This window comes from Pungitius pungitius, chromosome 8 (genome assembly GCF_949316345.1).
Source record: "Pungitius pungitius chromosome 8, fPunPun2.1, whole genome shotgun sequence".
Classification (NCBI taxonomy): domain Eukaryota; kingdom Metazoa; phylum Chordata; class Actinopteri; order Perciformes; family Gasterosteidae; genus Pungitius; species Pungitius pungitius.
In genome coordinates, this window is record NC_084907.1 from 8,349,886 (window position 1) to 8,362,486 (window position 12,601).

Below are 12,601 nucleotides of genomic sequence, written 5' to 3' on the forward strand. Positions count from 1 at the left end.
ACTTCCAAATGGCTTGGCCTGCCCTCACCAAAATTGTAGCTTGGGTAAACATTGAACCCCTGAATACACCATCATTTTTTCATAATTTTTGAAGATGAAGGGCGCTGCATTTAATCATTGAAGATGTACCTTTTTTGGCATATTTTCATAATTTCTTAGAGTTGTAAAAGACCGAACTCCTCCCAGGGATTAAACGCGATTCTTTTCAAATCCACGCAGCGTGCTCTTGAGATCTTAGGCTCTAAATGTTGCATTTTGACGGAAGAAATATTAATCTGTGCATAGGGAGCAATTTACAAAAAACACCTTTGAAAAGATTTCGAAGGAAGGTGGGTCATGTATGGTATTTTGAGAGGCTTTTATTTGGGGATAGAACATCAGAACGTCCTGGTTATCACCAAGTCACACCATGGTGATGTGTTCTCTCTGGCTGAAGTGGAATTACTGTGTAACTATTTTTAATTACCTTTTATTCATAACCTGAAATTGACCAAATGTTGTCTGGGTATAGATTTTGAAGGAAATTTGCTCATGTATGGTATTTTGAGAGGCTTTAATTTTGGAATGGTAGATAAGAATGTCCTGGTTATATGTTGACACTTTGCAAAGCGGCATTCCTAGCGATGCTCCACACGGCTAACGACCACTGACTTGTGAAAGCTTTGTCCGATCGGCGCATGCGTCCTCGGCCGCATTTCTAACTGTCCGGCCAGTGCCCCGACACAGTATTTTTAAATTGATAAATGGTCATAGTAACCAACACTTATCAAGCAATATCATATTTCTACGTGATGAATACAGAATATTGTCATTGGAAGTTGGTTCTGGCACTGTTTTCGCTAAGTTTTAGGCCAAAAAAGGAAGCTCAGTCTGAACAGATTTTCAGCGTTAAAATTAGGAAAGGGATTTTATTTTGTGCTACTTAATTAGAAAGTTAATTATTTGCAGCAAAGAACTTCTGCCAGGAATATTTACGCAACTCCACAAGTCCTAATGGCGTTATTACTTGCTATTATCATTTCTAAAGTCAATATTTTAAAAAAGTGATATTAATCCAGCAACTAATAATTTAATAATTTAGCTACTCTTCTTATTGATAATTTATTAACAAACTTGAATACATTCCATTGTATATTTGTTCTTGATTCTTTTTAGTATGATTTTTCTTGTGGTAAAATGTTGGCTGAAAGTCTCCATATTACAAAATATAAAAATTTATATATATATATATATATATATATATATATATATATATATATATATATATATATATATATATATATATATGATCATTAGAAAAACAAATTTGCACCTGAAAGTTTTAGTCTTTAACATTGAAAAATACAATACATGTACTTTAACTTACAACTATGTGTAGAATAAAAATCAGTGGATGAAAAAGATTTTGTGTTGAAAATTTTACACACTATACTTTTACTTAGTTCTTTAATTTCTTTTAATAAATAATATATTTTTTCATTTTACAAATTCACAATTTTAGCCCCAATCTAATCCTTAAAACGGCCGTGTAGATGGCGTCTGAGTTGAGTAAAGTTGGCAAATAGACAGATTTGCATAGCTTGGTTAGCATAAAGACATCTCTGTAAGTGTAGAATAAAACATAAAAAATTCATCTTCTCTCGTTTTCTGTTAATCTGTAAAGAATCAAGAATATCGCAAAATGAAAATATTTTTCCAGGTCTGAGGAACAGAGAAATAAACACAATAGAAAACTTTTCCCATCCATATTTTACAGCAATATACAGCATGGTATTATGTTTCTCTTATACAGTTATGTCCCTTGACTCCGCCCCCTCCTATGAAGAGGGCGGGGTCATTTCTGTTTTCTCCTGTTTTGTGGATAGACTGGGAGGTCAGTTTTGTTTTTCATTTTAATACAGTAGGCCAGAAAGACTTTTTGTCTTGTTCAAACCTTGCTCACGCCTGGTTTATATAAATAAACAACTTGATGCAACTTACTTGATGCCTGTTTAAAGTAGTTGTCTGTTTAAAATACTGTCCTTGCAGTTGGAGATGGCCCCCTCGAGTGCTTTGCTTACTGTCACAATTCTTGAATTAGCTCATTGAGATTCAGAGTTTTTTTGTTACAGTTAACAATCACATGCAGAGAAGGTCTCAACAGCATACGTTACTTGCAGAATGACAATTCGGTTTCCTGCATTAAGGAAGCTCAAGGACACCTGGACATTAAATATTTACCCGCCAATTTAAGCTTCAGAGCAACCCACCTTTCCAAATCAGCAACATATTTCCCTTAATCTCTGAGATTTGCATTTTTATAGAAGATGACAACAACAATCTGCGACCATGACATAACATTAGCATTAACAGATTTAAATCTACATCTAGACAGCATTCTCTGAATTGAAAAGTACCTGCTGGGGACTACCAACCTGAATAACACCAGCACAGCATGTGGGAATGTCTGGAAGTTATTGTTTCTGACGATGTAAGTGCCGTCTACCAATGCAATTTTTCCAAATATCTGCAGAAAAAAAATAATGTGACGTTACTTCATTGAGTAACAGTTCATACTGGCTTTGCATAACATCAGACGACCCCTCCCTACAGAATGTTAAGGGATTTCGAAAAGCATGTTTTTTTTTAAAAACAGCAATAAGCCCCCAAGCTTCTCACCTTACATGTGCTAGATTTGGGCAGGCCAATCAAAGCCAAATGGGGATAAGATAGTGTTGATTGACCAAGATGCTCCAAGATGCTAATAGTGCACTTAAGTAAGTATAAGTATTTTAGCAGAGCATCTGTTTTTTTTCTGATATGACAATTTCTATAGGAATGCAACTTGCATGTCACACTGCTGAAATAGGTATGGTCACCCTAAAGAATGTGTTGGGACATCACCGTGTGATTAGAAGAAAGAGTTGGGCCTACATGGATCACACCAAATACTACTTATTGAGTCCAGTTGAGGTTTATGTGCTTCTAGAGCTAGGTTTGTTTTGCGAACGCGTATTGATGAAGGTCCCTGGTAGCATTATCATAATTTGTTGAGACAATAGCTAACTGCAAATACATATGTTATAGGTTTCTGGTGTGTATACCTGCATTCCAACCACAGCATATATAAAGAACAGCATAAGAATTAGCAGAGCCACATAGGGAAGAGCCTGCAACACAATGAACAATGTAATGTCAGAGAGAAATGATAATGATAAACCACAGGCTGAATTTTGCTATGAAATGCTAATGACCTGAAGAGATTTGATGAAGGTCCACAGAAGATTCCTTATTCCCTCAGAGCGATTCAAAAGTTTCACAAGACGCATGACTCGAAACAGTCTGAAGAATGTGACTGACACACTCATGTTCTCAGAAGACTTCTCAGAGAATAATACAGGACAAATTGAAAATGACAGAGCCAACTCCTAAATACCACAAAATTGGAATTCAAGAAAATGTGAAACAACTCACCGCAATTGCTTGCATGGGATCCACTGCCTGCAGGAACAAATTTGACAAAAATTGCCCTCAAAAATGATGCGTACATGCAAAATGTTGACTGTGTCAACACACAAATTAAGAGAATTAAGATAATTTTAAGATAACATGCATGTGTTAATGGGGCTGAAGAAAAGTTAAAAATTAGAAAGAGTCCACATCCAGAATATGATCGAACCCTACATCCCAACCCGCACACTTGTTCCTCCCTCTGAGGAAAAGCAGCAAAATACTGAGAACAAAATACTCGACAAGATCACAACTCTTTGCTGTCCTGGCTCCTAAATTGTGGAATGAGCTCTTTGATGACATCAGCACAGCAAAGAGCCTTTACATCTTACACTGCAAACTAAAGACACACCTTGACTAAAAACAATAACAAATTTTAGCACTTAAGAGCCATTATCAAGTACAATTTATCTATAACAAGTTGTAAATCGGCTTATTTGATGAAAATGCACTCTCGTTTCTTGTTCTTCTAAGTTTGTATCTCTATGGTTGAAATGTACTTATTATAAGTCACTTTGGACAAAAGTGTCAGCTAAATGACATGTAATGTCGGCAGATCTTTTCCAAATGTAACATGTTTGATGAGACCCCCTGCCTGAGAACATCTAAACAGAAATTAGGGATCACAGTCATGGTGCCAGGAATGGTTCTATACTAATTTAGTAGATAAATCTGATTGATCAAACTGGTACCATACGAAAGTAAGAAGTTATAGAACCTCTAGTGGAACAATGTTGCAGCAAGGCATTCTTCACCATGAAAAACAATAGTGCTTTTTAAAGCACTTTTAAAGTGTACGTGTGTTATGGAATTATAACACTTCAGAACGGTAAACCAGCCGACCCCCTACAATAATTCAAAGACGCTTAAACCGTACATTAATATAAAATGTGTTGGGTACATGTATTACATAGAGTCTTAAAGAAAAGTATCTGGGGACCAGGCTCTGAACCGTAACAGAAATTGTCAATCTTTATTTTTGGGGGGAAATTTTGTTGCCATTTCTTGGTGATATATTTGAACAAACTCATCATTGTAGCCTTACCGTGCTTTACGAATAGGTGCTCGGGCATATAAGAACCTTTGTTAGTGTAACACTTTTTTATACGAATTCATGCAATATCTCAACTTCATGCTAAACTGAAGCAAGTGAATAGTTACAGTGCAGCCATGGAGACAGTAAAGTCCTCCAGAGGAGGCCAGTGCTGCCTGTCGGAGGAAAACAAAAAATTAGAAAAATCATTGCCATGAGCAAATAAAGACCTTTCATCTGTAAAAGTGACATTGGGAGATGATGACAGGAAGAAAGCATGAAAACAGATTAACACATAGGCATCACATACATGTGTTATCGAAATGTACTTTATGAATTCTGAATAAATCCAAATAATATTAAGAACAGAAGTAATTCAATTCTTTAAATTGTATCTATGCAACATAATTACCAACACTGCTTAAAGCGGTGTTTGAGCAGAATTTGTAAATATGTCCTGGATGTTGTGCACAGAAGGTTAACTGTCTCGAGTGTCTGAGTGAAAGAGTAGTAAGAAGTAGGGGCAGGAGTATTTTTGAGCAAAACACTTGCTCAATTAATTTAAAACCAAAAATACAATATAGGCAAGAACACAAAAACACAATAAGTACAGCTAGACGATATATTGGAGTGAGTGGAGAAAGATTAAGGGGAAATGTTAAGGATATACCACCAAACGATACCAGTGCCTCTTTGTTGAGCTGATTTTCTGAGAAAAGAAACTCTCCGGGCCATAAAAACATTTCTATTAATCCTGCATTAGCACAGCCTCCCACCTTACTAGCATCCGTATACAGCAAAAACGGCTGGTCCATTTGGAGACTGTAGACAACTAGACTCAGAGGGTTCTTGACAGATGAGGGAAAACTCAAACTTCTCTTCTGAGCCCTTTGGGCTCCATACGTGGGAGTGGAAAAGAGTCTGGCTTAGCCACCTGATTAAGCCTTTGTACATCAGGTCTAAATGTTCCAACTAGCTTCTTTCTTTTAATCACTTTTATTTTTGCATTTTCAACAGACAGGGTACACACACGCCCATATGTGTATATACATACTCTCACCTAAAGGATTATTAGGAACACCAGACTAATACTGTGTTTGACCTCCTTTCACTTCCAGAACTGCCTTAATTTTACATGGCATTGATTCAACAAGGTGCTGAAAGCATTCTTTAGAAATGTTGGCCCATATTGATAGGATAGCATCTTGCAGTTGATGGAGATTTGTGGGATGCACATCCAGGGCACGAAGCTCCCATTCCACCGCATCCCAAAGATGCTCTATTGGTTGAGATCTGGTGACTGTGGGGGCCATTTTAGTACAGTGAAGTCATTGTCATGTTCAAGAAACTCATTTGAAATGATTCGAGCTTTGTGACATGGTGAATCATCCTGCTGGAAATAACCTTCAGAGGATGGGTACATGGTGGCCATAAAGGGATGGATATAGTCAGAAACAATGCTTAGGTAGGCTGTGGCATTTAAAAGATGCCTTGGAATGCATTGAATGCATTGATCCATTCCAAGTATTGTTCTTCAAATCTTTATTCTACTTATTATTGGAATGCAGTGATGCCTCTCAAGTATTTTTCTTCGAATCTTTATTCTACTTATTCTATTTCTTCCACCGCACGTTTCAACTCCTTCACACTTTCAGCTATTAAGATGTTATGTTCAGCTCCTTCAGGAGAGGTGTGCTATGACTTTTCAGCTTTTTAGCGCTTATAATTTAATTAACTTTAAAATGTTGACACAAGTCTTTACAATTTTATAAAACAGCTTGTTGATATCTATTCTACTTTTTTCATAATCACTAATTATGTTTCATTAGTTTTTGGTTCCGTTTCTAAGTTAGAGTGGAACTTTGGAATGTTCCAGAAACCTAGAGTGTGGACAAAGTCAGAAAACATCAGAAGGTACATGTTTTGTAAACTGCTAGTTGAGTAGTTTTAAAACACATAGACATGAAAACTACACTCATGCGTTCGGTAATGTCTTGTGTCTCCCAAAATCACATTATTTTTGGCTACCCCAAATGGTTTCGCTCCAGAAAGCATTTGTTTAAGATGTGAATTCTGTGTAAATCACTGCATCTGTGAGCAGCTTCTCCGTCGCCATGGATACTCCACTCTGTCAGTTTGTCAGTTGGTCTCAGCCAGCTGAACCATAACGGCTGATTAGTGGCGTCACGTGACACAGCTATTCTTTCGACCAGGGTTCGTACAGTCATGAAAAAACTGAAAAAGTCATGGAAAAAAATAAAATCACAAAAGTTTGGAAAACTTGTTAGTTTTATATTTACATGTGGTTCATTTAAGATACGTTTAAAATAATTCATATGGTTTTAAAGAGAGAAACTTAAAATATGAACAGGACACTCTCATACTCGCAGCGCAAATAGTTCACACCGTGGTTTTGTGAACGTACGAGACACCGGCACTTTCCCACGTGCTGCCAGCAGACTGGCAGCAGATCCAAGTAGTAAATCCTTTGGTGGTGTTTGTCATTGAGCTGCAGACAGTGTGTTCAATGGCCATATCAACTGTAGCTCATGAGTCATCCACTGTGCAGGGACGTGTAGATTTAACCGTGGTACTAACGGTACATATGGACGTGCATGTCATGGGTTGGAACAGAGACCTGGGACGAGAAGACCGTAAGTAATGTGGAGGCAGGACGTTTAGATATTTCAAACATGGTAGAGCCGTGCTAACGTAAGCAGACATCAGTGCTAGCTAGGTAACAAAGCTATTACAGGAACCCCATCAGAGGCCGAGTGCTAAAGAGGCTACACCCAGAGCAGCACGTCTCATTCGGACACCGCCTCTGTACGAGACACCGGCATTTTCCAACGCGCTGCCCAGCTGCTGGAGCCTTAAACCTGGGGTGTGACGTTGTTCCTTCAGTGTTGTCATTGAGCCGTATTGAGCTGCAGACACGTGAGTTTATTTTCTTACGCAAAGGACAGGACATCGTTTGGTCTTTATTTTACGCAACAGAGCGGCAACTTAATATACTATTAATAACCTTTTTTGCCACTGTGTATGGTAGGTCCTGTTATCAGTGTATGAATGGGGGAATGATGTAGTGTTAAAGCACTTTGAATGGTCAGAAGACTAGAAAAGCGCTGTACAAGTCCATTTACCAAGTTCATTTGGTTTGAATGAAAACGAGAGTTAAAGCACTGTTATTATTGGACATGGCTACAATCCGGTCACCATTCTGCCGACAAGTCAAAGTTTTATTGGGTGCTCGCTCCTTTTGCTTGACGCACGCTCCTGACCTTGAATATAGAATCGATTGCTCTTACTTGAGGTCCCGGATGTTGAGGTTGAATTTTTGCGGGTGAATTTTTTGTAGTATTTTAACGTTGAAAAACATTCAGTGTTAGAAATTCAATCACGTTTTTCTTTCAAAACCCGATGACACAGATATACTTCCATACTGTCTCCTATAAAAATATTATTTGTGCTTTTTTTCCGTTTCACGGGGTCATTCACATTCATCAACATTATCTGAATGTTATTTGACTAGTGAGTAATGGCTGAGCAGTTTGTCCAGTGTGCCCCCCCTTGCACCCGTTTCATTACGGGCAGGGACTCGCACACTTTGTGTGTCTGCTTGGGCGTGGAGCACGCTCAGCCAGCCCTCGAGGGGGCTAGCTGAGACGGGAACGCCTGTCGATGAGTCGCGCTCCCCGCGGCTCCGGTCCGGCTCGTGCTGAGGCAGAGCGCCTGATGTCTTCGTGGGGATTGCAAGTGGATCTCGCCGAGGATTCCGGGACGGCTGAGGCTTTTTCCCATCCCTTCACCGCGGGACCCAGGCGCTCGTTTCTGGCGGCGGCGGCACGCGCGGCGGCTTCCTCCACCCCGGACGGGACGCAGCTCTCACGATCCTTATTGCCCCTCTTTCGCCGGCAACCCGTCTTAGGGGTCAGGGCCTGGAAAGTGATCCCCACCGGAGGGTTCAAGGTGTCACCGCATTATTCGGTGCTCCCTTCCCCCCGGGACTCTCCGGGAGTCAGTCCAGAGTCCCAGCCGCTGCTTCTGGGCACAGCCGGTTCCAGCGAGCGTGAGGGCCGTTCGCCCTCTCCGAGGATGGTTCCGGCTCTACTAGACGAGCGCTGCCCTAACTGACTTTTTGGGAGAGTGGCAAGCCCTCCCCAATGTATCTCAATGGGTCCTGCGTACAAACGACGGAGGCTACGCCGTCCAGTTCAGGTGGCGGCCACCTCGATTTCGGGGGGTGCTACCCACAGTGGTAGACAGTTTACAGCAGCATCAAATACGGCAAAACAGGCAGAGGTATTACCGATTCTTCAAACTTGGGTGGATCAGCCCAAAAGCTCCAGTTTGTATCTCTAAGTCTAACTGTAGCCTTACCTGAACATGGTCTAATTGAGCTCTAAACAAAACTAGTGAAAATTCAGAATGATTTTATACTTGCATCGGACCAAAGACTCATCTCTTTTCTTGTCTTGCTGGACCTCAGTGCTGCATTTGACACCATTATGATTGTATCTTGCTGCAGAGACTATGACCTTTGATTGGTATTAAAGGAACTGGACTCGGCAGGTTTAAGTCCTATTTATCGGATCGATCCCAGTTTATGCTTGTTAACGGTGATTCCTCAATGACCACCAATGTTGGTCAGAGTCCCACAAAGTTTTGAGCTTTGACTGATTTTATTTACCCTTTATATTTTTAATTTGGGCAATGTTATCACTGCATGAACTTCTATTGTTATGCAGACAATACTCAACTATATCTGTCGATTAAGCCAGAAGAGGCCGATCAGCTTGTTAGATTTTAAGAATGTCTTGGAGACATCAAAACTTGGGATGACCTGCAAATTCCTAAACTCAGAAAAATGTATCTTTATAACTTGGCCCAGAGCGCCTTCAAAGTCACTTGTCAAATGATACAGTTTCTCTGGATGGAATTGCTCTGGTATCCAGCAGCACCGTCAAGAATCTTCGACCTGGATATGTCCTTCTCTCATTTGAAGAAGAGTTCAAGGACCGTCTTTTTTCATCCACGTAATTATATTGAATATCAGGAACTTTCTGTCTCAAAGTGATGCAGAATTAGTTCATGCGTTTGTTACTTCTAGACTGGATTATTGCAATTCTTTATAATCAGGCTGCTCTTGTCTCTTAAGCCTCTCCAGTTGATTCAGAATACTGCAGCAGGTATTAACAAGAACTAAGAAAAGGGATCCTATAACTCCTGTATTAGCTTCTTTGCATTGGTTCCCTGTTAAATCAAGAATAAAATTGATAGGTCATTCTCCTCGCCTACAAGGCACTTGCTGGTGAGGCTCTGTCTTATCTTAAAGAGCTTATAACACTGCAGAAAAGGACCAAGACCTTGTTGATGTTAGAGAAAGTTTGCAAAGCGTCATTCTAGGCATCCCTCCATGGTTAGCAACGACTGGTCCGCGGCCATGTTTGTAACGCCAACATGCGCAGATTAACGAGAACCCGTCTACCGCTGCTTGGAGCTTTAATTTCTTTTGGTTTTGGTCATTGAATCATTGAACACAAATCCAACCACAACTGATATCTATTAGTTAATCCAAGACAGTATTAATATTTGAACGGGCCTGGCGAACTTTGTAATTAAAAAGTTTATCGTCAAAAGGGTCAAAAAGGTTAAGAACCCCTGGTCTAGGCCACGCTCTTATAATTACTGCGGAATTTTCTACTTCTATCTTCTAGCACTTTTGTGCCTTGCAACACATTAGGACCGCTGACAATCCAGAGTTCTACCATTTTCTGAAATTCTTGCTCATTCTTTGACGACACGAACAGATAGTTAACTTCAATTACCTTAAAGTCATGGTCTATATATGTCAAACTCAAGACCAAGCTTGAAAGGGATACGATGTCTTAAAATTAAAGTCCACTCTGCTTTGGACCATGCACCTACTCTCCCACAATGCATATGGATTTCAGACAACCCAATCTATCACAGAATAACAGTGACAGAAAAAAAGAAAGGTAAAGTACTTACATCAATTTCGCTCAGCATCACGTCCACAACACTTCCAATGACGATGACAAAGTCAAAGACGTTCCAAGGGTCTCCGAAATAACCCTTTGACAAAACAATGTGGATGTGTGTTAGAGAATATCATGTTTCCAGGGACCTCATTGTAGTACACGCTTGTTTGATTACTTTGCTAAAATATATAGACTGTTTGGTTTTTTGCTATGCTATCGTCTTTCACACCTGCTTTAATATGATTTGTGGGGTTAAAGGAACTCTTGAACGTTTTTGTAGTGTGTTTACTTTTCGCTTTAGGCTTAATCACAAGGTGAATTGTTAGAGATCCTGTCCAGACAGTGATACCTGCCCATCAGGAACTAGCAGTCAGACTCCATAGTCACAGCTACAATTTGGGGTTCATGTCTTGCCCACAGGTACATTGACACTATCAGAGCCAGGAATCAGTTTATCAATCCTCTTATTGAAAGACAACTTTTCACTGGACTGAGCCACAATCGCCCCGGTCAATGACGACCTTCTAGAGCTTGGCATCCAAGTTAAATAAACAATAGTAGTCTGCTTCCATGACAAAAGGCCCTGAGTATTATTTCAAATTGTTGTTGGGTGATAAAAACACAGATTGAAGCTCTGAAAATAAGTAGACTCAAACATTGGCACATGTATATGGCCTATACATTCTTCCTTCCATTGTTGAACCTCTGCCACGTTCCCTAAAGTTTCTTCTTCTATCCCTGTTTTTTTTTTTTAAGTTTTTTTGGTGAGTTTTTCCTGTGCTGATGTGAGGCTTCATCCGACAGAGGACGTCACATGTTGTAAAGCCCTCAGAGGCAATTTTGCAATGGTGATTTAGAACTTCTAAATGCACTACCAGAGTCAGCTCTTACCTATTTATTTCCTGGAAAATGTAATCTTAACTCACCTTTGCTTTGAAGGCCATAAGTTTCAGGATCATCTCCACAGTGAAGAGCACAGTGAAAATTACATTCAGCATGTCAGACAGGTGGGTTACGTGATCTGACTGGTTACAGTGCTGTGGGTTGAAAAGGTACACATTGACACAATAGCATGAATATAAAGTCAGTCAGGGCGATTTTACTTATAATAGCACTAAGATTATTTGTAAGATAGCATTTTCTAACTTACAAATCACCTAGAAAGATGCAGCATCTCTTTCTGCAAATACAAGGCGTTCCCAGGCCAGGCTCACTAACAGCTGTTTCTTAAAGACTTTCACACCCTGTTCGCATGTTCAGAGTTCAAGTAGCTTGGGCTTTGTTTCATCTCACTTTGATCTAAGCTAATAGGTGGCGGATCAGGTAGTTTTATGAAAACTCGATTTTAAAACTTGATTTTAATAATGTTTGACACCACGGGTGTCAGGATCAACTTGCCTGATTTTGAAATCGACCGGATTTAAACTCTTGGAGTTTGTTTGTTTGTAAATCCAAAAAGCAATGGAAATTGCAAAAAACAAGCAAAAATACAGAGAATCAGTATAGTGCCACCTAATTTTCAAATATTCTGGGAAAATTTGGAAATCTTTTGATAGCATTGGGCAAATTATGATTTTGCTGAAGACTTCGTAAGAATCGGACCAAGCGCCTGGGAGGAGATGGCAAAAACATTTTTTTCACAAAATCCAAAATGGAGGAAAAATTTGTTAGGCGCAATTTGCATACCATGGTTTACTTTTTGGTAGAGCACATCCAAGAGCACCTGTGTGCGAAGGTTCAAGTCAATCGGTAAAAGTGGGAAAAAATTCCCCAGAGGGAGCACTTACAGGGGGCGCTAGAGAGCACTTTTTATGCCCTAATTGAACCCCAAGAATATCTAAATTTTTCGCACTTCTGAAGCGCATGCAAATATTCAAAAGTTTTTGAATATGATAAAGTCCTCAAAAGTGCGATTGAAGTGGTGAAATAATAATAACGACGGACTTTCAGTCGGCTTAGGCCCTGGCTTCACCCGACTTTAATATATAAACAAAAACAGAAGAAGTAGGAGAGCGCAAAATAGAGGCAACTTTCCACCGCATACTTTCTTTAAACAAGGCTAAATTGTGTGAACAGA

General features: G+C 39.7%; 1 protein-coding gene across 4 annotated transcripts in view; it reads right to left on the reverse strand.

Moving 5' to 3' along the window:
• The window catches only part of LOC119193902 (dihydropyridine-sensitive L-type skeletal muscle calcium channel subunit alpha-1-like), a 111,019-nt gene that overhangs the window by 41,388 nt on the left and 57,030 nt on the right, over positions 1-12,601 (reverse strand). For all 4 annotated transcript variants that reach the window (XR_009956804.1, XM_062563886.1, XM_062563887.1 and 1 more), the window contains exons 27-33: positions 11,451-11,561; positions 10,535-10,618; positions 4,651-4,698; positions 3,454-3,480; positions 3,234-3,359; positions 3,084-3,149; positions 2,415-2,506 (exon numbers count right to left, since the gene is read on the reverse strand). Coding sequence is in view for 3 of the 4 variants with exons in the window: in XM_062563886.1 (XP_062419870.1) it covers positions 2,415-2,506; positions 3,084-3,149; positions 3,234-3,359; positions 3,454-3,480; positions 4,651-4,698; positions 10,535-10,618; positions 11,451-11,561 (554 nt within the window). In the remaining variant the exon portion in view is untranslated. The remainder of the gene's footprint in view (positions 1-2,414; positions 2,507-3,083; positions 3,150-3,233; positions 3,360-3,453; positions 3,481-4,650; positions 4,699-10,534; positions 10,619-11,450; positions 11,562-12,601) is intronic.